This window comes from Haliotis cracherodii, unplaced genomic scaffold (assembly GCF_022045235.1).
Source record: "Haliotis cracherodii isolate W230 unplaced genomic scaffold, xgHalCrac1.p SCAF_2, whole genome shotgun sequence".
Taxonomy (NCBI): Eukaryota; Metazoa; Mollusca; class Gastropoda; order Lepetellida; family Haliotidae; genus Haliotis; species Haliotis cracherodii.
The window spans coordinates 11,691,794-11,717,519 of record NW_027266275.1 but is presented as its reverse complement, the minus strand read 5'-3'; the positions used below and the strand labels follow the sequence as shown (position 1 = coordinate 11,717,519).

Here is a 25,726-nt window from a genome sequence, read left to right as displayed (position 1 = left end):
AGTTCTGAGTTCGAATCCCCGACGGGACTCAACCCTAAAAAGCACGAGAATCTGTACTTTACAAAGAAAGTGTTATTCCAAATATAACATTTGTTAACTTTGACACTTTCTAAATGGCATTGTGTTAATAGTTCGGAGTGTGGTCAAAATGAATACAGATGCAGTTAGTGTACTGTACACTATATTTATTTCGAACTATTTCTATAGCTGATATTTGTAAAAGAAAACCATATTTCCGGGTAAGACACAACCGATTTACAGTTTATTTACAAGATATGAAAGAACGAATTTGACCCTGGAAGCTGGAAAAAAACCCAGTTACATCCAAAAATTCATGGATTGTTTAACTTTGCATTATATACATATATCACTTCTTCGCGAAAGTGTATAATTCATGCGTTGCAATAATGTTTTGTGTAAACTGTTTTTGTCCGGCTGTCGTTCCGACATAACATCTTTTTGACGTGCAGAAGTTTCATTTTACAATCAGTTTCAGCTGGGTGAGTGCCGTTTCTGGCAAAAACCTAAGAATAATTGAAATTAAAAAAAATATACTATAACAGGTCAAATGCGATCTTGCACCTTCACCGTATTTTGAGAAACAATAACACCTGTACCAATTCATGCAATGCACATAAAATAATTATATTATCCATCAATAACGGCAATGATTATTATCATTCTATTTATCTTGCTCCAGGTACGTTGTGGGGCCAGTCGCACACCTTGGTCAGTGGGTTGAAGACAGTTCCTGTGACACAGGGTTGTATATAGGTGACACCACTGGAACACTGAATGTACCTGTAGGAGCTGGTCGGGTCAGCATAAAGACCGTCTGGCCTGCCTTGGCAGAAGTTCTTCAAATCTGAAAAAGGTATTTCATATCAATATATATTCTTTATTCCTCCGTAGGGAGTGTTCCACACATTTAAATACATTATTTACAACTGTCCAAAAAAGAATTAAGTGTGTTTAGTCAAATCCTGCTCACATGTCAGAGGATGTAATATTTCTTCACTTGGAAGAGATATTTTACTGCAGCTTTTGCAATTTTCAGCGGAGCTAGCTAAGGATATTGATCGCCATGAAAAAAATCACGTCGCATGATGCGAATCTGCAAAGTGATTACTGCTGAAATCGAATACACATCCAGGCCAGAGGTATATTATAATATTGTAATCCTTTATTTCACGTCCCATTACCACGCCTCAGGGATAGTTCTGACAGGTCATATTGAGCACCTCAACGTTGAGAGATAGGTAATTGACATATGTCTGATCCAATCATGAACAGTTGGAGTGGGAACATATTTTTCTCAACTGAACACCACCAGTTGGACAAACAAAGCCATTCGTCACAACACACCCTCTCGCTTTCCACATGCGACAAGTGATTTTCCATTTGCAACTGCACCTCCAGCTCGCCATTCCGTGCATGGATGGTGACAACGTTTGTCAGAATGTAACTTGTTATAGTTAATAGTACCACCCTTACTAAGCTCACTGCCGTTGCAGGCAGTACGACCCTCTGTTTGTTCGGAGGCACCGAGGGACACGAGTCCTCTACGACGCCGCAATGTGGTGTGCACAGCCCCGTTCCTCGGGCGTGCCAGAATCAGGTGATGGCGGGTTCGAATCCGAGTTTCGCCCTGATTATGATTCAAGGTTTCTCAGCACCGAACCGGTGCCTATGTTTCGCCATAGAGGTTAACGTCTTAGACCTGCATCACTTTGCCCCCACATCAACATGACTCGCCGTGATTTAATTAAAATACTGTTCAAAGCTGTGTTACACTCTACTAAATCACTCCGGGACGATACGTGGTTTACAGAAACTATAATACTTTGTTACTGTCTGTTCTATGTATAGGACTTGATAGTACAAACAATTGGTCGTTGGTATTCCAATCAACACATGGTCTAAATTATCATAATAGATCGCCTTTCAGCTCACTGATAAACACAGGTAGGCTCATATTGCATTGTTTGGATGACACATAGACACTATGTGTCGAAAATCCCCAAGAGAACATCAGGTACAGATACTGCAAGTTCTGTAACTATAACATATTATAATGATTGTGTAAGATGCTACTCTGACCTGAATAATCGAGTCTCAGTGGACCAGACATTCCAGTGATTGATAATACGAACAACGAATAGTTGTTAACACCAACAAGGAAATGATATATGTTATGTAGTGAGATACATGGGGTATCGCATTGTCTGGTCATGTACTAGTACTAGAAGCGGTAATGAGCAACAACATTCATCAATGGTACCCACCTTGCTCTGTAGTTGTAGGAGGTGTAGCCGTGGAAGGTGTAGTTGTGGTAGGTGCAGTTGTGGAAGGTGCAGTTGTGGTAGGTGTAGCCGTGGAAGATGTAGTTGTGGTAGGTGTAGTAGAAGGTGTAGCCGTGGAAGGTGTAGTTGTGGAAGGTGCAGTTGTAGAAGGTGTAGTCGTGGAAGGTGTAGTTGTGGAAGGTGCAGTTGTGGAAGGTGTAGTTGTGGAAGGTGTGGTAGTTGATTCGTCTGTAGAGTGTGTAACAGCTGCTGATCCGCCGCATGTTGGAACACCTGTTGTCGTACTCGTTGAAGTACTTGTTGAAGTACTTGTTGAAGTACTTGTTGAAGTACTTGTTGAAGAACTTGTTGAACCATCGGTCGTTACTGTTGGTTGGGGCGTTCTAAAAATACACAATACACATAACAAAAATGTCAACAAGCATAGCTGACAGTATTAATAACAACAGCTTTGGTGTAACTTCAAAATTACATAATGCCAACATTACTCAAAACCTGACTACAGGCTTTTCTCAATTCACCTACATAACGTATGATTAGATCAATGCACAATTCTAGGAAATATGTACCTCCCACCGTCAGCTGCACATTGCCCATTGACAGCAGTAAGCAGCGGGTATGTCCCCTCTCCACACGATCCCGTAAAGTCATCCAAGTCCAGAGCCCACACCATCACGCCACCGTATCCCTGGTCTTTCATAAACTTTACCTATGGACAGATTAAGCTGTGTTGAATGATCATGTTCACATGTATGGCATTCAGTGTTGACAATCACAACTAGAAACATTGTGGATTTGCAAATCGGTTGTGGTCGTGTTATATCTACAAATAATAATCTGATTTGACATTATAAATCTTGAAAAGTTTTACAATTCAACATAATAAATTGACTGTACTTTTGCTTCAAAACGATACCACATTTCAATCACATGGTATCTGCTATATCCTTTGCAATGAACCACGAGCAGCCAGTAAATGTAACTACGCCATGGTAGAGGATATTCACTCATCACAGGTGTTGAGGCAGAAGCTCAGTGGACACATCACCATTACAATCCCCTTCAGACTGCTCACATCGTCATGCCCCACCCACTGGTTGCCACTGACGGGCTACAATCCCCTTCATGACCTAACGTACCTTGGTCTGGAGACTGCTCACATCGTCATACCCCACCCACTGGTTGCCACTGACGAGGTATGGAACCTTCTGGTCTTCGATGTAATGGACATCCGCGCCACTCTTTATCAGCTGGCAGATCTGGAATTCATCAAATTCACAATAATTCTTTGCATATGAGGTAAGAGTTCTAGATAGTTCTAAAGATCTAAAGGTAGGAACGACCACTAGAACTTGAGTATAGACACGAAAATATGAATGGTATTTTTTAATCTGAATCAACTTAAGCCCTGGATGTATTATTTGAAAGTTTACGGACATACACTGAATACTCCATTCAACGATTAAAGATTGATCATTCACCAAACAGTAGGCAAATGACAAATACAGATTAATTATCAATGGCAAATAATTATAAACAAAATTATTTATCAATCGTATTGTTTCTGGCATAAAGAATAAAATACCTGTCCCAAAAAATGTATTCAGCATTACGGTAAGATTAATGAAAATTGACCATTACTGACTATTCTTCAAACAGATAATAAGTGAAATTAAGTGCGAAATCATCAAAACAAAACCAATATTACTTCTATGAACCCTGAAATTCAGCGAGAACTTCACCTCATAGTAGGACAAGAAGCCTGCTTCCCTGGTGTATCTTCCGGCCGTGCCCGCCCCCCGAGCCGGGGCACCCAGACCACTGTCCCCGGGGGACGCAAGGGTGAAAGTACGGCCGTACGTGGCCAGCCCAATTACCAGCTTGTCCCTGGGGGCTCCGTTCTTGGCCCAATACTCAGCTGCCCAGGCCTGAAGCAGATTCAGAGACTATGTAAATACTGACTTGATGCTAGTTGGCAGTTCAATGGAACGTTCCCATATAACGTGAATGAAAACGTATCTCATGCATGCTTGTATCCATCATTCCATCGATGCCAGGCCACTATTTAACATGGATACAGCACATTATTCAGACTAAAAGCCGACCAGTCCTTGTTTTCGCCCCCAAAACCCGAGCGACAGACAGGGTAACAAGAAGTACCATAGTTTAAAATCTTTGGTATGACGGGGCCGGGAATTAAACCAGCGACCTTCCGGCAGACCACATAGGAGGTCCCTATATATAGAAAACAAAACTGTTTCTGTGAGGATTATTAATTCTAATGTTTCATATTTATTTCCGTGAAGATCAGTTGTCCTCAGTAACCTATGCTTGTCGCAAGTGGCGAATAACGGGATCGGATGGGATTCTATATGGAGACTAGATGAGTTTGTTTTGTGAAATTCAGCTGCAAAACCAGAAAAACGAGTATAAGTAGCCAAAATTCATATTTTTAAAGCCCAACAATTTATTTTTGGTGGCCTACAATGTCCATTGATCTCCAACATTCTGAAGCATAATTGACTTTCTCAACCATTTTCTGGAACAATTTATATTTTTTTCGATAAAATCCCACCTGTCCCTGTGATACTTCAACTGTAGTCAAGCCTATGTGTTCATGTTATGACATGTAGGGAGTTGGGTATAACACGCGAAAGGCATACGGGTTGGGTATAACGGCGCTCGGCATTAAGGGGCTAAAACAAGGACTGGTCGGCTCGGAGTCAGTATACTGTGTCTGAGTGGGGTATTCATGTTAAACTGCGGCATGGTATCTCAGTGAGCTAGCACTATAAATCGGCATCAGTCCGGACTAGTACGAGCAGCCACACACACACACGTACATGCACGTCGCTATATAAGTGAAATAATCTTGGACGCGACGTTAAACCCCATTTCACCTCACCTCACCTAATACATACAGTATGAGATGTAAATTTGCCGATACGTTTATCACAGCCTGGATTTGCAAAAGGTGGAATCGGTTTACCAAATACAGAATCGATTCACATATCGAATTTGATTTCTTCAGTAATATGCGAAAAGGGTAAGTGTTTACCAAGAGAAAATGTTATGAAATGGTACTCACGACGTTCAGATAGCGGTTCTCTCCCTTGTCAATGGAGTCTGCATACAGAGGACTGTTATGACCAGTAGTCTTATCCCAGGACCCATGGAGGTCATAGGTCATGATGTTGATAAAATCAAAGTATCTGAAGAGCAAAGTCGTAGCAGTAAGATGATCGAAAAATGTTCATTAAATACGGTTAGATCAGATGTGGGTAGTCAAGCATTACAAAACAGTGATTGTAACTGCAGAGTTGCGTCCTTCAGGGGTACCAGGATCCTATGACCTCGCATTTGAATTCAGGATACGCCTGATTAGGATCTTTGGTTTTGTCACACCGTAATCGTGCTCGCGGTTCCATAAATGTGGTAACAAACATGCATCAATGTTTGGCAGGAATGCATTCCTAGGGTCATCAAGAAAACCAAATATTATTATAGGTGTCTACTTGGTATTAAACTCATTAAAATTAGATCTTTTACTCCGATACGTCATCTCTCGGACAGGTTCTAAGGGAGGTTATGTCATGTAGACTATAAAACCAACCAATCAACATCGACATTCGACATCGATTTCAATAAAGAGGTAAGACCAATTCTTGCGTTCGTCACCACTAAACACGCCGTGAAATAACTGAAATACTATTCAAAGCAGCATTTAACTCGACTCATTCTGGTATCAACTGATTGCATAACATTGTTTGGTTAAGTTACACTGTAACGCAAGCGCAGCCAACCCGGGAAACCAGGCTGAGCGTTTGGTTAGATGGAATTATCGTTAATGAATATCAATAAACAGATTATGAATAGGTTATTATAACGTTTGGTATGCACGTATTCATTGCATACTTTGAAATAACGGGGATGTCAAAGCCAGCATCGATATTTCCCTTCCCAGCAGGCACCGCGGCTGTCAGCAGAAGACGTGGACGACCGGTTGTCTGCGCATCCTCCTCATACACATTCACAAGCGTCTGAAGACAGAGACAGGTTTATGTAACCTTTCAGCAAACACTCGAATGGAGTGATTGACATCATAAGCATCGACCTTAGCAATTGGGATACAATGACATGCATCAACAAAGTCAGCAAGCCTGACCACCCGATCCCGTTAGGCGCCTCTTACGACAAGCATGGGTTGCTGAAGGCAAATTCTAACCCGTATCTCCACGGGTCAGAATAGGTATAATCTGACATGTGGTGCACATGCAATTCAGACGGTGATACGATCGTCTGTTGATTGAACTGATGTCACTTCTGAATTAATGAACTCTCCTTCAAACTATGTGTAGAAACTGGGCAGAATAGATATATTATCTGACATGTGGTGCACTTTCAAATTAGACAGTGATACGATCATGTCTTGATTGAACAGACATGACTCCTGAATTGAGTAATTCTCCATCACATTTATATGTGCATAACTTAAACTAAAGATAACGTATCTCAACAAATATTCTCGCCCTATGTATTGTACGTGAATGCTAACTTTAAGAGTATGAAATCAAATTAAATTGGGTGTTCTCATGTTGGTACCGTCTCAATCTACGCCCTAAAAGCTTTGACAATTACCAAGACTAAAATATACAACTTTGCACGAAATTCGCACAGCCATAGAAATCCTGCTAAAATAAAAAGACCTACATACAGTGTGTTTGTATGTATGTCCCTGAATTGTGTGTCATGTCTGCCATGGGGTGTGTCATGTCTGCCATGAGGTTTGTCATGTCTGCCATGAGGTGTGTTATGTCTGCCATGAGGTTTGTCATGCCTGCCATGAGGTGTGTCATGTCTGCCACGATGTTTGTCATGTCTGCCATGAGGTGTGTCATGTCTGCCATGGGGTGTGACATGTCTGCCATGAGGTGTGACATGTCTGCCATGAGGTGTGGCATGTCTGCCATGAGGTATGTCATGTATGCCATGAGGTGTGTCATGTCTGCCATGGGGTGTGTCATGTCTGCCATGAGGTTTGTCATGTGTGCCATGAGGTGTGTCATGTCTGCCATGAGGTTTGTCATGCCTGCCATGAGGTTTGTCATGTCTGCCATGAGGTGCTGGCATGTCTGCCATGAGGTGTGTCATGTCTGCCATGAGGTGTGTCATGTCTGCCATGAGGTCCTGGCAATGGCTGCGAATCCTAACATCGACCTTATTATACAATGCTGGATAAGTCTATAATTGATATACAGTTCAAAGCGATGATAAAATGAATTGATTCACATTCTGGTATATGGCCACATGCACCTTTAACTGCAAACTCACTATAAAATCATTAATAAATGTTACGTTAATATATTGTGTACCTGTAGATAAAACTTACGAGAAGTGGTCGACCATTCATTACCTTTAGAAGCTCAACATAATTCTGCTTATCCTCTGGTGGACTTCCTCGGTTTCCGGGATACTCCCAGTCAAGGTCAAGGCCGTCGAACTTTCGAGATCTGAGATACTGCACAGAACTGGTAGCGAACTCTTGTCTGTTTGTTGCTGTTTTTACCATGGCTGTGAATGTCGCCGATCCCATGTTCCACCCACCAACAGACAACAAGATCTTCACGTTCGGGTTTTGCTTTTTGGCATGGTCGTGTAGCCGCTCATACCTGAACATAAACCATAGGGAGATGTATGCGGACAGTACATCTGTAGTGGTTATGGCATTATACCTAACATGTTCCATGTCAATGAGGCATATTGTTTGGACACTTTCTGCTAAAAAATATAGTTTTGCAAAGTATGAGAATTTTGTGTTTTACAACCAGTGACAACAATATCTATGACAGTTTTATATATATAAAACTGAGGTTAGAGCTGGCACGACCAAACCAAATTGTCCTTATCGCTTGTCACAGGTTCGACTCTCCTACACTCCAACACTTGCACGATACTCGTACACGTCTTATATCTACGCCCGCCCCTAACCACCCCCCACCCCACCCCCCACCAACACACACACACACACACTGATCACACACTGATTGAACCGACATACAACTCACAGAGGTGTGCACTTTCTCAGAAGCTCACAAGGTCGAATTCAAATGTGAAATTGCCTCAAGGAAGTATCATTATATTCAATATCGCATTAACAAAGCATATATCTGTTTGCTTTTGACGTCATAGTATAGCAACACGACACTTAAGACGTTCACCGTACAGTGTGCCGACGTACACACACACATATTGAATTATAGTTCATAACCTTTACATAAGGAAGTTCTGAATCAAAAACATACATTCCTTTGGACCAGTCTGTTGAATCGTCGTTCCATTCATAAGGCGCCAGGTGATTTCCCGCTAGCTTGGCGAACGCATAGTTGATATGCGTGCACATCGTGGCGTCCACATCTTCGGGGAAGAACTTCTGTCCCTCTGGGCGATACTGGGCCCAGTTTGTGTAGTAACACACAACCCGATCACACGTCATGGCTGGAAAACACACAACGGCATGGTATCAAGTGCAGGGAAACGTTACACAAACTATGAAATACTATAAAAAAAATCGGATATTCTTTAACTTCTTTTGAGTAGTATATTTAGTATAGGGACAATTTTAAATGAGATCTTTGCGAGTGATTGCTTTGAGTTTCTTTGTCTACAAGAAATTAAAATTGATAACACAAAATCACGACGTATTAGTATTATCATACCCCATGTTAGAGTGATGAGATCTGATTGGCTCACGTGATCTTTATAAAGACTTTATACTATGTTTTGTTTTGCTTGTTTTTTGCTTAACGCCGCATTCAGCAATATTCCAGCTATATGACGGCGGTCTGTAAATAATCGAGTCTGGACCAGAAATCCAGTGATTGACATCATGAGCATCGACCTACGCAATTTGGATACGATGACCTACATCAGCCCAGTCAGCGAGTGTGTGTGTGTGTGTGTGAGTGTGTGTGTGCGCGCGCGTGCGTGCGTGGGTGCGTACGTGCGTGCGTATATCCGTTTCATGTTGGTGAACTTGAATGAAATTTAATGATGGACTGGATTTTACGGGTACTTTCTAATGTTGCACCGGTTCACGTCCCCATCAAGCAAACAAACATTGATCGTGAGCAAATTCTCCGTCTACCTGTTCAACCGGTTCACCGCTTCCGGCAAAACATTATTAACATACTAATCATAAATACCCTTGGTGGTCAGGCCACGCTGATACACATATAGTCACCATGCGGAGAACGCGCTCATCAAAACCCATAATATCCACCTAGACATTTTCTAAACTTGGGTCGTCTGACTTCGCTATGACGGTTGACTTCCTTGCAAAGGGAGGTAATTTGTTATTTACATTGTAAATCCCGCTATCCGCTACTCTGTAGGAAATGCGTGTTATACATGCACCGTATCACGGGTTCGATCCTGGTTGTCCCGCTTTCCTTGCTACTTTTACTGTTGGAGACAAATGCCGTTTTACCAAAGGAGAGGTGAGGTGAGGTGAGGTGAGGTGAAGTTGGGTTTAACGTCGCGTCCAAGATTATTGCACTTATATAGCGACGTGCATGCACTCGTGTGTGTGTGTGTGTGTGTGTGTGTGTGTGTGTGTCTGATGCCAATTTATAGTGCTAGCTCACTGAGATACCATGCCGTTTAACATGAATACCCCACTTAGACACAGTATACTGACTCCGAGCCGACCAGTCCTTGTTTTAGCCCCTTAATGCCGAGCGCCAGACAGAGTAACAACAAGTACCATATTTTAACGTCTTTTGATATGACGCGGTCGGGGATCGAACCCCTTTTTCATAATTCCAATGAAAGCATTCATATTATTATATTTTCAGCCCTTTTAACAATAATGTTATTGACAAGATTCAGGAAAAACATGGCAAATATGCAGAGAGTATCCGGGTTTGCTACCAGGAATACAGCCCTTCTGACAATCTGGGTAATGCAGAAGGCTGCAGTGTTGGGGAGTCTTCACATTTTCCGAACAGTTTTGGGTCGGTTTGACAATGCAGCGCTTCCTGGGAGAAGTCGCATTAGCTGTCTGGGCTGCGTGTTGAGGGGGCAATGACCCTAAGAGAAATAACGTCCCACACCAAAGGACTTACAGAAATCATGTACAAGGGACAAACAATATGTAATTCATATAAGCTCGTTGATTTCTCCTCCAAATCGTAGTCGATTTATACGACTGAACCAATATAGCCAATTTTGCTCATATTGAGTGCTTATCAAGGAACAGTAAATTATAGGTAAAACTTACTTCACACAAAGCCACAGTCCTTCCTTACCTAGTTTCTTATCAGACTAATGTCATTTGGCCAAACTCATCTGCACGAACGTGTACTCACCACCTGCAGCCAGCCAGAGACAGGAAAAGATGACGGACCACACCAACATCTGCAACAGGAGAGTACGCCTTCATATGATTCAGCATGTGGATGTTGCTAACGTTTTTACACACTATAAACACTAATATCGCACGCAGTAACACTTCCCGCTAGAATATGGTCGTTTCAATTTGTGAACAAATATTTAACTAAAACGTATATTTGCTTAGAGGATAAAAGCTGAAGGCAATCCCTCAGAAAGTCTTTCTGCCGAATGTGTTGCTGCTTGTTGCGGAAGGGAGTGGGATGACGCACACCGTTCAGTTGAGTGTCGTTACATAGAACTCGCATGTGTTGCCTTGGTTGTGAAACTGAAGTAGCATAATAGTTGCGATACGTCGAGTAGCTGAAGTAACATAATAGTTGCGATATGTCGAGTGACTAAGGTAATATAATAGTGGCGATATATCGAGTAACTGAAGTAACATAATAGTGGCGATATGTCGAGTAACTGAAGTAATACAACAGTGGCGATACGTCGAGTAAATGAAGTAGCATAATGGTGGCGATATGTCGAGTAAATGAAGCAGCATAATAATGGCGATATGTCGAGTGACTGAAGTAGCCTAATAGTGGCGATATGTCGAGAAACTGAAGTAGCATAATAGTAACGGTATGTGGGGTAACTGAAGTAACGTAACGGTGGCGATATGTGGAGTAACTGAACTAATTATTAGTTACCACGCCTGGCGCTCGGCATTCAGGGGATAAAACAAGGACTGGTCGTCTCGGAGTCAGTATCGTGCGTCTCAGTTGGGTATTCATGTTAAACAGCGGAATGGTATCCCAGTAGCACTATAAAATCGGCATTACTCTGGAGAAGAACAAACACACACACGCACGCACGCACGCACGCACGCACGCACGCACGCACGCACACACAAACCACTTCACCTCAGCAGTAAGTTTAGTGGCGTCATATCAAGTAACTCGAGTAACAGCATAAGTAGTAATATATCGAGTCACTGAAGTAACATAATATGTAGTGACAAAACGCAAAACTGAAATAACAACTTTACTAGTGAACTATCGAGTAACTGAAGTAACATGAAGTAATTCACTGTTCAGCAATTGATTTAAATTAATTTCCAGGACTGTATATGTTTTCGATGTAATTGATTAATTCTATTTAATCTGTTTTAAAAGAAGATACTGTCGTCCTATTTGTTTCTTACATACAGTAAACTACGTTTATAACGAACATGCTTATAACGAACTGATGGATACAACAAAATAGTCTTTTGGTCACGGCCATTTGATCTATATACGTCGCATATATGCTTATAACGAACTAAAATTAGCAGTCCCTTTGTGGTCGTAATAACGGTAGTCATTCCTGTTTGGCAAGAAAAATATACTCACCCTGTATTGTCAGTTGAGGAGCAATATCTGATTTGTCCGACTGGTGCACTTTTATATATACGACCTGGTAGACATCTCACTCACACACGGGTCTATCAATATGTCAAGATATTCCATATAATTAAATAATTGTACAACCTGTCAATGAGAGTGGACAGACTTGTCACGTGATTTAAATCTCGTGTGCTATATTGGCAATATATGGAGTCCCAACGAGCTGCCGGAAACACAGAATGAAACTAACATTTTCTGACGCAAAGGAAACATGAGATGTTATCGGAAAGTGGTTCGTGACAAATTGGTGTATGACTGTGCATGAGGAACAACTTGAATCCCTCATATCCATTCTCTAATTAAATTATAGTAAATGCGAATTGTTGTTGTTGTAAACTTTTATGGGACACTAAGACGGACGATTTAAACTATTGTTCAGTGGATTGACACGTGTTCAACGAGTTATCAAGCATACCAGAGTGGGTTGGGTTTAAAGCCGCATTTAACAGTATTCCAGTTATATCACGGCGTGTCAGCTTAATGTGGGAGGAAAGCCCGAAGTGATGCAGGTCACAGACGTATACCACTTCGGTGAAACCCTAGAGCACGTGTATGGTGCTGACAAACCTAGAAACATTACTGGGGTGAACCGGGATTCGAACCCACATTCACAGGTTTCTGGCGTGCCCAAGGGACGCAATATTGCAGAGCGAATCGCGGCGCCTTATTATTATCATTATTCTTTACAGATTAAAATAAACAATGCTGCAAAAGAGTTTGGGTGATCCTGGTACAGTCAGGCTCATCATCAGCTCAGGGCCCTTGCCCCCTCTACACGCAGCCCAGACAGCGAATGGGACTTCTCCCAGGAAACGCTGCCTTGTCAAACTCGCCCAGAACTTTTCGGAGAATGTGAAGACTCCCCAACACTGCAGCCTTCTGCAATACCCAGATTGTCAGAAGGGCTATACTCCTGGTAGCAAATCCGGGTACTCTCCCAATGTCGGTCAACAGATTGGGAGGTACCAAACCTAGGTCCGGGTCGTACCATGGATGGACCCCAAGCATGGCAAAGGCGATACAATGATCGAGCTACACCATCATGTCGCTTAAGATACTGCGTTTGTGCCAAAGCTAGGCATCCACTGACAATGTGTTGGACAGTCTCATTAAATTCATTTCATAATCTACATTTCACATCTACATTTTAATGCAAAATCACACATTGATGTTTTCGATATGGAAGTGACTGGTCCTGAGCAGCAAACAGAAAGCCTCCTGTTTCACCTTTCAGGCCAGCCGACCTCATCCAAGCGAAGGACTCTGCAGGGTTGCTGATCTTCTCAACACACTGCAAATAACCTCGATGCAGTGGTCTTTCAGAAAGCCTCTCCTTGAAAAACTGAGTCTGGGTCGATTTGAAATTGCACTTCGTGTAGTTGACACTGATTTCTGTACCGTCCAGCAGTACAGAACCATCAACAAAATGAACACCGACATTGAGATTATGTTCCACATCCTTGGCTCGTTTTAGAAAACTGTGGAATGCCTTGTTTTCATCATGAAACTTGACATGCTTTATTAAACATTAATCAAACCCCCACACCACCCCACCCCCCAATAATGATTGGTAAATATAAGCGACTGAGAGAAGAGCGAGGGTGATGGGATCTTTTGTCTGACATGATTCTTTGTGTGAGGGTGTCAATACCCATCCACGATTTCTTCTTCTCCTTTTTCTTCTTCTTCTTCTTATCAACTGTCCCATTCAGCTGTTATTTAGTTTCGACAAATCCACCATATAATTTTTTTATGGCGAGTAACTACACGATTCGTGGAGAAGGGAGAAGACACAATATGTACTTAATATATATAAAGAAAAGAAAGAACACGGGCGTTCAACTATAGTCATAGGAAAATATCAGGTGTCTTTAGCTTCTTTTGAGCAGTATATAATTTGACAAATATACAGATTGTCCAAGCAATTCGCAGATGTAAAATTATCTATAAAGGTGAGTAATTCATTCGGGAAGGGAAACACGAAGCAAGCTCTGTCGCAAACGCATGAGCCCTTACCTCTAAACTGCCAACACCTGGATTATCAAAGTTTGAAACAGCTGGTGCGCCTAGTTACCATGGTTACAAGTCACTGCCTGATTTATGATAATTGAAATAGTGTTTCACACATTCCAGGTTATCTACTATTGAGTGGTATATCGAAAACTGAACCAAACTTTACAAAGTTGAGAATGTACTGGGAACAGCTTTTCACTAATGTTTTACTATATCGTAAAGATGACACTTTGACACAGACGTACAATCGTGTGAGCAAGTCTAGTGTTGTGGGTGACCCTTTCATGGTAGACGTCTCTTTGGCTTGACGGGATCCAATGGGTCGTAGTCAAGATTCTCCCTGATGATCAGCCTTAGTGTGTCTGCAGCATATACGCGTTCTTGTAGCAGCATATACGCGTTCTTGTAGCCGCATATACTCGTGCTTGTAGCAGCATATACCCGTTCTTGTAGCAGCATATGCCCGTTCTTGTAGAAGCATAAACGCGTTCATGTAGCAGCATAATCCCGTTCTTGTAGCAGCATATATACCCGTTCTTGTAGCAGCGTATACCCGTTCTTGTAGCAGCATATACGCGTTCATGTAGCAACATATACACGTTCTTGTAGCAGCATATACCCGTTCTCGTAGCAGCATATACCCGTTCTTGTAGCAGCATATACCCGTTCTTGTAGTAGAAAATATTCGATCTTGGAGGACCATGTACCCGTTCTTGTAGTAGCATATACTCGTTCTTGTGGCAGTATATACCTGACCTTGTAGGTTCCATCCAAGCGGTGTACGTTTCAGGCTCACTTAATCATCCATGTCACGGGTCTTGAGCGTTTAAGTGTTAAATATTTGCAGTAGGTATAGTTTGATTGCACCTAGCACAAGATCTCAGTGCCTACTAACAGCAGCTCAAGTAGAATAGCCTTTCCTCTAACATTTATTGTAAGAGTGTTTGAGTCTTATTGAGGTCGGGAATTCCCTAAAAGTATGTATAATACACACACACACACACACACACACACACACACACACACACACACACACACACACACACACACACACACACACACACACACACACACGATAAAGTGAAGTATCAATTCTTTGAGATACGCCATACTGAAGAAAGCCAAACTGGTATTGGTTTTGGAAACAAAATGGCGGCCCCACCGAAAACACCACCGTTTTTTCTCTTTGGGGATTAGCCATTCGAGAAGAAATAGATATATAAATATTAACATAAATAGTTTACATATCTAAAGCCAATCTGAGACGTGGAAGTGCGCTGTACATCCTGCAGTGCACATTGGCAGACGTTTGAAACTTTCCCTATCTCTCCAACATCCTCTTTGTGACCTTTGTTTTGATCTGGCTGTCATATACCATTGTCTGATTAGCTGAAGTAACATAAAAGTGGCGCTATCTCAAGTAAAGGAGTAACATAGTAGTGGCAATAAGTCAAGTAAAGGAAGGAACATAGTAGTGGCAATATGTCAAGTAAAGGAAGTAACATAGTAGTGGCGATACGTCAAGTAAAGGAGTAACATAGTAGTGGCGATACGTCAAGTAAAGGAGTAACATAGTAGTGGCGATACGTCGAGTAAAGTAAGTAACATAGTAGTGGCGATACGTCAAGTAAAGGAGTAACATAGTAGTGGCGATACGTCAAGTAAAGGAAGTAACATAGTAGTGGCGATACGTCAAGTAAAGGAAGTAACATAGTAGTGGCGATACGTCGAGTAAAGGAAGTAACATAGTAGTGGCGATACGTCAAGTAAAGGAGTAACATAGTAGTGGCGATACGTCGAGTAAAGGAAGTAACATAGTAGTGGCGATACGTCAAGTAAAGGAGTAACATAGTAGTGGCGATACGTCAAGTAAAGGAAGTAACATAGTAGTGGCGATACGTCAAGTAAAGGAAGTAACATAGTAGTGGCGATACGTCGAGTAAAGGAAGTAACATAGTAGTGGCGATACGTCAAGTAAAGGAGTAACATAGTAGTGGCGATACGTCAAGTAAAGGAAGTAACATAGTAGTGGCGATACGTCAAGTAAAGGAAGTAACATAGTAGTGTCGATACGTCAAGTAAAGGAGTAACATAGTAGTGGCGATACGTCAAGTAAAGGAAGTAACATAGTAGTGTCGATACGTCAAGTAAAGGAGTAACATAGTAGTGGCGATACGTCAAGTAAAGAAAGTAACATAGTAGTGGCGATACGTCGAGTAAAGGAAGTAACATAGTAGTGGCGATATGTCAAGTAAAGGAAGTGTCATAGTAGTGGCGATACGTCAAGTAAAGGAAGTAACATAGTAGTGGCGATACGTCGAATAAAGGAAGTAACATAGTAGTGGCGATACGTCGAGTAAAGGAAGTAACATAGTAGTGGCGATACGTCAAGTAAAGGAGTAACATAGTAGTGGCGATACGTCAAGTAAAGGAAGTAACATAGTAGTGGCGATACGTCAAGTAAAGGAAGTAACATAGTAGTGTCGATACGTCAAGTAAAGGAGTAACATAGTAGTGGCGATACGTCAAGTAAAGGAAGTAACATAGTAGTGTCGATACGTCAAGTAAAGGAGTAACATAGTAGTGGCGATACGTCAAGTAAAGAAAGTAACATAGTAGTGGCGATACGTCGAGTAAAGGAAGTAACATAGTAGTGGCGATATGTCAAGTAAAGGAAGTGTCATAGTAGTGGCGATACGTCGAGTAAAGGAAGTAACATAGTAGTGGCGATACGTCGAGTAAAGGAAGTAACATAGTAGTGGCGATACGTCAAGTAAAGGAGTAACATAGTAGTGGCGATACGTCAAGTAAAGGAAGTAACATAGTAGTGGCGATACGTCAAGTAAAGGAAGTAACATAGTAGTGTCGATACGTCAAGTAAAGGAGTAACATAGTAGTGGCGATACGTCAAGTAAAGGAAGTAACATAGTAGTGGCGATATGTCAAGTAAAGGAAGTGTCATAGTAGTGGCGATACGTCAAGTAAAGGAAGTAACATAGTAGTGGCGATACGTCGAATAAAGGAAGTAACATAGTAGTGGCGATACGTCGAGTAAAGGAAGTAACATAGTAGTGGTGATATGTCGAGTAAAGGAAGTAACATAGTAGTGGCGATATGTCAAGTAAGGGAAGTAACATAGTAGTGGCGATACGTCAAGTAAAGGAAGTAACATAGTAGTGTCGATACGTCAAGTAAAGAAGTAACAGAGTAGTGGCGATACGTCGAGTAAAGGAAGTAACATAATAGTGACGATACGTCGAGTAAAGGAAGTAACATAGTAGTGGCGATACGTCGAGTAAAGAAAGTAACATAATAGTGACGATACGTCGAGTAAAGGAAGTAACATAGTAGTGGCGATACGTCGAGTAAAGGAAGTAACATAGTAGTGGCGATACGTCGAGTAAAGGAAGTAACATAGTAGTGGCGATACGTCGAGTAAAGAAAGTAACATAGTAGTGGCGATACGTCGAGTAAGGGAAGTAACATAAAAGTTGCGAGTGGCTGTCATATATTATTGTCTGATTTGTGGCTAATTACCCTCTTTGTATAAACTGATGGAACAATGTATCTACAATGTACACTTTCACTACAGTAGTGCAAACATGCTACTATATACCAAGTGAAAACAAGCTCAAAGTATACCAAGGGCGACACACTGCCAGTTTACCAATGGCGAACAGGCTACCAGTATACCAATGACCAACAGGCTACCAGTGTACCAATTGCAAACCCGTTATTAGTATACCAAATGCAAACCCGCTACCAGTATACCAAGGGCAAACACACTGCCAGTATACCAAGGGCAACACACAGCCTGTATACCAATGGCGAACAGGCTACCAGTATACCAATGACCAACAGGCTACCAGTATACCAATTGCAAACCCGCTACCAGTATACCAAGGGCAAACACACTGCCAGTATACCAAGGGCAAACACACAGCCAGTATACCGATGGCGAACACGCTACCAGTATACCAATGACCAACAGGCTACCAGTATACCAATTGCCAACCCGCTACCAGTATACCTAGGGCGACACACTGCCAGTATACCAAGGGCGACACACTGCCAGTATACCAAGGGCGACACACTGCCAGTTTACCAATGGCGAACAGGCTACCAGTATACCAATGACCAACAGGCTACCAGTATACCAAGGGCGAACACACTGCCAGTATACCAATGGCGAACAGGCTACCAGTATACCAATGAACAACAGGCTTCCAGTATACCAAGGGCGAACACACTGCTAGTTTACCAATGGCGAACAGGCTACCAGTATACCAATGACCAACAGGCTACCAGTATACCAAGGGCGAACACACTGCCAGTATACCAATGGCGAACAGGCTACCAGTATACCAATGAACAACAGGCTTCCAGTATACCAAGGGCGAACACACTGCTAGTATACCAATGGCGAACAGGCTACCAGTATACCAATGACCAACAGGCTACCAGTATACCCATTGCAAACCCGCTACCAGTATACCAATTGCAAACCCACTAACAGTATACCAAGGGCAAACACACTGCCAGTATACCAAGGGCAAACACACAGCCAGTATACCGATGGCGAACAGGCTACCAGTATACCAACGACCAACAGGCTACCAGTATACCAATTGTCAACCCGCTACCAGTATACCAAGGGCAACACACTGCCAGTATACCAAGGGCGACACACTGCCAGTTTACCGATGGCGAACAGGCTACCAGTATACCAATGACCAACAGGCTACCAGTATACCAAGGGCGAACACACTGCCAGTATACCGATGGCGAACAGGCTGCCAATATACCGATGGCGAACAAGCTGCCAATATACCATGGGCGAACAGGCTACCAGTACACGAAGTGCGAACACATTGCCAGTATACCAAGGACAAACACACTGCCAGTATACCAAGGGCGAATACACTGCCAGTATACCAAGGACAAACATACTACCAGTATAGCAATGACGAACAGGCTGCCAATATACCAAGGGCGAACACACTACTAGTATACCAAGGGAGAACATTTACCAGTATACCAAGGGCTAACACACTACCAGTATACCAAGGGCGAACACACTGCCAGTATACCAAGGACGAACAGACTGCCAATATACCAAGGGCAAACATTCTGTTAGTATGCTAATTCCGAACACGCTACCTTTATACAATGTGTGAACACACAACCAGCGTCACGGATGCGAACACAGTTTACCAAGGGCGAACAAACTACTAGTATATCAAGGGCAAACACTACCAGCTTACCAAGGGCAAACGCTACCAGTATAACAAGGGCGAACACACTACCAGTATACAAAGGGAGAACATTTACCAGTATACCAAGGGCGAACACACTACCAGTATACCAAGGGCGAACACGCTACCTTTATACAATGTGAGAACACACCACCAGTGTCACGGATGCGAACACACTACCGTTATACCCTGTGCAAACAAGCTCAAATTATACCAGATGCGAACACATCACCAATACAACACACGTGAACACAGTACAAGTACACAATGGGTGAATACAACACCAACATACCAGCGAGCAAGGATAACACAAGATAGTAATTACTTTCCGAACTATGAGATGAGCCCTCAGATATGTGTTACGGATCAGCAACGTTTATCCGAATGCACTTGAAAGTCACGATTGAAGTCACCCCAGTACTTAAAGCAAAACTGAAAACAGTGTCGTTTATCACCGTGACATATGGATGTGTACGTGCATGTGTTGTATAGATGACACACCCAACACAAGGTCCTTCTTCCTGCTGCAATCATCCATCGTGATACGGAAGAAGGGACGCCTACTGTACGAATTTATGAGGCATAATTATGGAATTATGGGAAGATACACGAACATCCGATGTCAGCTCACAGTTGTACCTGGGGCGGTGGGGTAGCCTGGTGGTGAAAGCTTTTCGCTCGTCCCTCCGAAGACCCGAGTTCGATTTCCCACATGGGTACAATATGTTAAACCCAGATATCATCGAATATTCAACATTGGCAAAACCTCCATGCATTGTACATATATCTTCCAAATATGCAAGCGGACATGTGTGTCGAGGGCCCCGTTCCACAAAGCGATTATAGCGCTAAGATGATCGTAACTCCCATATTTTAACATAAGCTTACGACAATCATAGCACTAAGATCGCTTTGTGGAACGGGCCCCAGGGCGTCATAAGCGCCACAATTGATATAATAGTTTGTTTGAATCCCAGATTTGCCCTGATGATGTTTCTAGTTTGTGTCAACACCATACCCGTGCTCGTTCATTTCAACAAAGTGGTACACGTCTGAGATCTGCATCCCTTCTACCTGACCCATCGTGATATCACTGAAGTACTGCTCATTCCCCCCAAACGTGCATCTTCCTCTTCATTACTGGACTTGCAACAACGAATTAATTTCTGTTTCTTCAATGCACCTTTTTCTTATTCTTTGAGTTTCTTGGTGTTCTATCTATCTTTCACTTCAGGGAGGCACGGGCGGCCCAGTCGTCTAAGACTCCGCGATTCGCACCGCAGAGTTGCGTCCCTTGGGCACGCCAGAACCCTATGATTGTGGGTTCGAATCATGGTTCGCCCCGATTATGTTTCTAGGTTTGTCGGCACCATACCCGTGCTCGTGGGTTTCACCGAAGTGGTAAACGTCCGAGACCTGCATCTCGTCGGGCTTTCCTGCCACATTAAGCTGACACGCCGCGATATAACTGGAATACTGTTAAAAGCGGCGTTAATCCCAACTCACTCACTCACTCACTCACTTTCACTTCAGCAAAGTCCTTTAACGTGCACTGACAAACAACACGTAGGGTATTGATTTTCAAAGGTCCTGTATTATTTCCCCAGAACGTATCAGGTAGATCGTGTTTGACGTCCGGCTCAGGAATGTCAGCAATAACCTTAATCATGTCCGGGTCAGGTTGGATTACGAATAACATAGAAAACCTCAAACATTAGCGAAAGATAACGTCTTCAACGGCAAATCCTCATTTGTAGCACATAGTATAGTGGTAACACCAGAGTTCCCCCTACCCGACGAAGCCCATATATTTTGTCCCCGACGTCATGGGTAGATTATTGTCAAGAAATCTTTCCCCAGGCGTGTCAAAAAGTATCCTATCAATCATAAATATTTAATCTTTAAGTCACATGTTTAATTTGCCTGCATATTTTAATGGGGATGTGTCATGCATTCGTGTGTTCAGAATGGCGATTACGGGACCTTTTTGTTCAATATATTTGAATAAGAGAGTTAATATCCTTTTGTCATTGTGAGATCACTCATGCAAACCAATTACATGACATGATTCGTCGCGGTTAACATGAGGTCAGTGGTATATTTTACAGTTGGTATTTCAAAAAGAATACTAGTGAGTGAGTGAGTGAGGTTTTACACCGCTTTTAGTAATATTCCAGCAATATCACGGCGGGGTACAGCAGAAATGGGCTTCACTCATTCTACCCATGTCGGGAATATCGAACCCGAATCTTCGGCGTGACGAGCGAACGCTTTAACCACAAGGCTACCTGACCGCCCCAAACCAATACTAGTATTACCTGATTATTCAAATGTCACTTATGATATACATCTTCCCGGGGCAAACGTTTCCCCTAGATTGTATCAAAGCCTAGTCTACAAGAATTCAATACTCTTGCCGCGGGAAGATGTACACAATGTATGATATATGGAACAAAGTTTCATGTGACTACTGACACGGGGAGGTAACTCGCAGATTGTAATTGAGGTAGAAGGAATGAACGATTTTCTCTCAAATCCAAAGTTTAGTGACATGTATATTTATGGGTATGCGATTACAAGGAAATGTGAAAATGTTTAAGACAGACTTTCTATTTCCCAGGTAAATTGACGGTTGTTTGTCAACAAGATTGGTTCGAGATTGCAGATCAACAGGAAAAACCCACTTCCTCCTTACATTCAGCTTCATGTATGGCTGTAAGCTGCCAAGCATGGTGGAAAACAACAATGCTTTGGTAGAGATCGATAATATAGAGAGCTCTACGAGAGCTCTACGAACGGGACATTGCTATGAGGTGAGGTGAAATTAGGTTTAACGTCGTATCCAAGATTATGGCACTTATATAGCGACGTGCATGTACGTGTGTGTGTGGCTGCTTGTACAAGTCCGGACTGATGCCGATTTTTAGTGCAGGCTCACTGAGATACCATGCCGCAGTTTAACATGAATACCCCACCCAACACAGTATACTGACTCCGAGCCGACCAGTCCTTGTTTTAGCCCCTTAATGCCGAGCGTCAGACTGGGTAACAACAAGTACCATCATTTAACGTCTTTTGGTATGACGCGGCCGGGGATCGAACGCCGGACCCTCAGCTCTCCGGGTGGACGCTCTACCACAAGACCACGGAGGCGGTAACATCGCAATGAGGCGCTTCTGCTTGTCTATACAATGTTGACTGTGACGTCACAGTTGTTTCTGTTGCACATCCTGATCTAATGAGTCACATTAATAACACTGTAATAAATGGCTGCAAAGTTTATTTAACGACAGAAAATCTGACATATTACTGTGAAAAACACAATAGATATAACACAGAATAAATGTTGAGACAGTAAAACACAATAAAATGTGCGACACAACAATTTTAACCACTTCAGGAACTTTAGGAGTATTTCGTATTTCATATTTCATTTTGAAAAGAATTGTGTCAAATATAATTGGGTGTTCCTGTAAAGCTTTTACCATTTGCGTTGACCATATAGAAGAAGTGCACAAGAATATTGGATATGGTGTGAGAACGACTGCTCTGGGAGTTTAAAAATGAGCACAATACATCAGATAACAGATGATGTCCTTTTTCTGGTATTTGTGTTGAACGTCATTCATTTACATCCAAGGACATTTTCAGGAAAGTCACAGTATCCCTTAGTATTGAAGGCCAGTCCGGGAGAACATGACATGCTGAACGTGCGGCCCTCGTAGCAGTGGAGATACAAGGTACAGTCATTAGGGTTGGGATAAAGACCATCACGGCTGTTGTCACAGAACTTCGTCAGATCTGAGAAATGAAACACACCAATGGATTATGATATCAGAAACAACTTGCAACCAACAAATACAAAATTATAATGCCTGCCAGGACACGATAGACACCGCTCTTCGAATGGCGTGTCTGTTTTCAAGGTAACAGGGTTGGTATGTTATAAAGAGAGTATATGAAAATTCATGTTTTTGGTTACTATTTTCACTGGACAGATGGGTGACGGGGTGGCTCAGTCGTCAAAGGAGCCGCAAACTGCTGAGCAAATTTGCGTCCATCAAGCCTGCAGACTATGAGGTGAGGTGAGGTGAAATTGGGTTTAACGTCGCGTCCAAGATTATTGCACTTATATAGTGACGTGCATGTACGTGTGTGTGTTTGTGTGGCTGCTTGTACTAGTCCGGACTGATGCCGGATTATATATTTTTTTTTTGCTAGCTCACTGAGATACCATGCCGCAGTTTAATATGAATACCCCACTCAGACACAGTATACTGACTCCGAGCTGACCAGTCCTTGTTTTAGACCCTTAATGCCGAGCGCCAGACAGGGTAACAACAAGTACCATTTTTTAACGTCTTTTGGTATGACGCGGCCGGGGATCGAACCTGCAGACTATGAATCATTCTAAGGTATGGTCTCGTACATTAATGAACCTTGCTTAAGTAGTCTTAAGTGTCTCTGCTATATCTTCATTGGATATGTTCTTAGATATTGTCCTACTGATAGTTTCATAGCATAATGCAAACGGAATAATTGTTAATATATTGTATTACGTATGAGACAATGAGGATTCTGGGTCAGAATAGGTCCCTTGCACCCACACCTGACATGAAAATATACTTGGATTAGATTGAAGGACTCTGACCATGGCTTGGTTGCTTGTGTTGCATTGTAAACAGAAGGGTGCTCATCCTATCGATCACTGGTTTGTCTGACCTAAAATCGATTATTAAGAGGTCGTCATATTATAGCTGGAATATTGCAGACTTGTTTAAAACAACATTCACTCACTCTGAAGGAAGATATTCATTTTCTTCAATCTCGTCGCGGCATGGCACTTTAAACCCCTTTTCATTTATATTTTTATCCAACAGAATTCCATTGATAATATGTACCCATGTTAAATTATTAGTGTATCTATATATGTTTTATATTATTTTAAGATTAATATTATTGTTTTAATACCTTGCTCCATGGCCACGCCGTCAACAGGATTACTGCCAATGGTGCACTTGAATGTGCCAGCTTTCTCACAGGCGATGGTAATGGGGTTGAACTCGGAGCCAGAAAAGCAGACCAAGACGTATGTAGTCCCATGCATGCAGTGGTAGAACTCCCCACAGCTCACAGCACTGGGGTAATATCCGTCCACCCTTCCCCCACAGAAGCCTGTTCCAGGAGCGTAGGCCGGAACTAAGCACGAAAAAGAGCTTTAAAAATGGCTGACAAAACAAAATTGTGATGCTGTTTTACGTAAAATATAAATAGTATGCTTATTAACACTACGAACACGAAAACGTCGTATTTTTCATTATATGGTCATTGGACGCTTTCTGACCATCGGTTTTCCGTCCAAATAACGACGCTATTTGAAATCGGAATACCCCGCGAGAGAACGATGTTATCAAATTCCTCCCTTTTCTTGATTAACATTGTCAATCAAGCAACAGCGTTTACCGGTATTTCTATTTCTCAGCTTCCATTGGTCAGCTCTCGCGTGTCAGATTACAGGAACTGCTGAATTTTACCGTATTCGCATGTGGATTGTTTAATTAATACCTTGTCTAATTTGCCGTTCTGTGCGTGCGCGAATTCGCAATTGTTTACAGCAGTTACTTGATGTAACACGTCGCTACTGCTGGAAGCTGTCACGTGCATTTCTCATGAAATTACGTAATGATAACGTTGATAATTTTAGTCCAAATAATTAGGAAAGGGCAAAGCTGAGGAACGGCTAAAGTACAGAAAATGTTTATTACTTTCGCAGTCAATTATAACAAACAAATACGCAAACTATTATGAAACTGAAACTGAATAAGGGCAATGACACCTTATATTTGTAGAAGGTGATTGTTTGGAATATATTGCCATAGCACATATACAACTACTGGTTTCTGATATTGCTTGCCCTCTAATTGTCATCTGACCTGTGCAAATTGGCCGGGGATTCCCCTTTTTCATTTTCACACGCCACTTACCTAAAATCTTATACAGTAATCTGCGTAATAGCATAATGAAGTTGTCTATTCTTTGGATATCTAGGCTGCCACCCAAACTGATCCAAGCAGGGATACGAATGTTAATTGTATGCAATATAGTGCTATGACAGAGTACCAGAATGTTTTCCGCTAGACTGTGTTCTTATGTTTACTTTTAAGTCATGAAAAATGAGCAAACGATAACACCAAGACTGTAGACTTAGAATCCCATCATCTAGTATTGGCTGATAGAAGTTCGATTGAATGATATAATTTACTTTGAATCAATGATGCATGCGCGTACCTCCGCAAATAATAACTTATTTTAAATTCCCCATAGCAGCCTCATG

General features: G+C 42.2%; 2 protein-coding genes across 2 annotated transcripts in view; both read right to left on the bottom strand.

The window, feature by feature from the left end:
• The window catches only part of LOC139467444 (probable chitinase 10), a 45,438-nt gene extending 34,720 nt beyond the window's left edge, over window positions 1–10,718 (bottom strand). The window contains exons 1-10 of the mRNA XM_071248999.1: window positions 10,670–10,718; window positions 8,606–8,798; window positions 7,717–7,972; window positions 6,219–6,343; window positions 5,392–5,515; window positions 4,046–4,231; window positions 3,443–3,562; window positions 2,873–3,012; window positions 2,286–2,686; window positions 690–865 (exon numbers count right to left, since the gene is read on the bottom strand). Of these exons, the coding sequence (XP_071105100.1) occupies window positions 690–865; window positions 2,286–2,686; window positions 2,873–3,012; window positions 3,443–3,562; window positions 4,046–4,231; window positions 5,392–5,515; window positions 6,219–6,343; window positions 7,717–7,972; window positions 8,606–8,798; window positions 10,670–10,718 (1,770 nt within the window). The remainder of the gene's footprint in view (window positions 1–689; window positions 866–2,285; window positions 2,687–2,872; window positions 3,013–3,442; window positions 3,563–4,045; window positions 4,232–5,391; window positions 5,516–6,218; window positions 6,344–7,716; window positions 7,973–8,605; window positions 8,799–10,669) is intronic.
• A 12,299-nt stretch (window positions 10,719–23,017) lies between these two features.
• Window positions 23,018–25,359, bottom strand: LOC139467443 (chitin-binding domain protein cbd-1-like). Its single transcript, XM_071248998.1, has 3 exons — window positions 25,326–25,359; window positions 24,364–24,591; window positions 23,018–23,193 (listed from the first exon to the last, which is right to left on the bottom strand). The coding sequence occupies exons 1-3, from the start codon at window positions 25,357–25,359 to the stop codon at window positions 23,018–23,020; spliced, it is 438 nt and encodes a 145-aa protein (XP_071105099.1).
• Between the last annotated feature and the right edge of the window lie 367 nt (window positions 25,360–25,726).

Coding starts and splice junctions, on each gene's coding strand:
- LOC139467443 (XM_071248998.1), bottom strand. CDS start 25,359: ATGAAAAAGGGGAATCCCCGGCCAATTTGCACAG. Junction 24,592..25,325: donor TCCCCGGCCAATTTGCACAG/GTCAGATGACAA, acceptor TTTCGTGCTTAG/TTCCGGCCTACGCTCCTGGA. Junction 23,194..24,363: donor CGGCGTGGCCATGGAGCAAG/GTATTAAAACAA, acceptor TTCATTTCTCAG/ATCTGACGAAGTTCTGTGAC.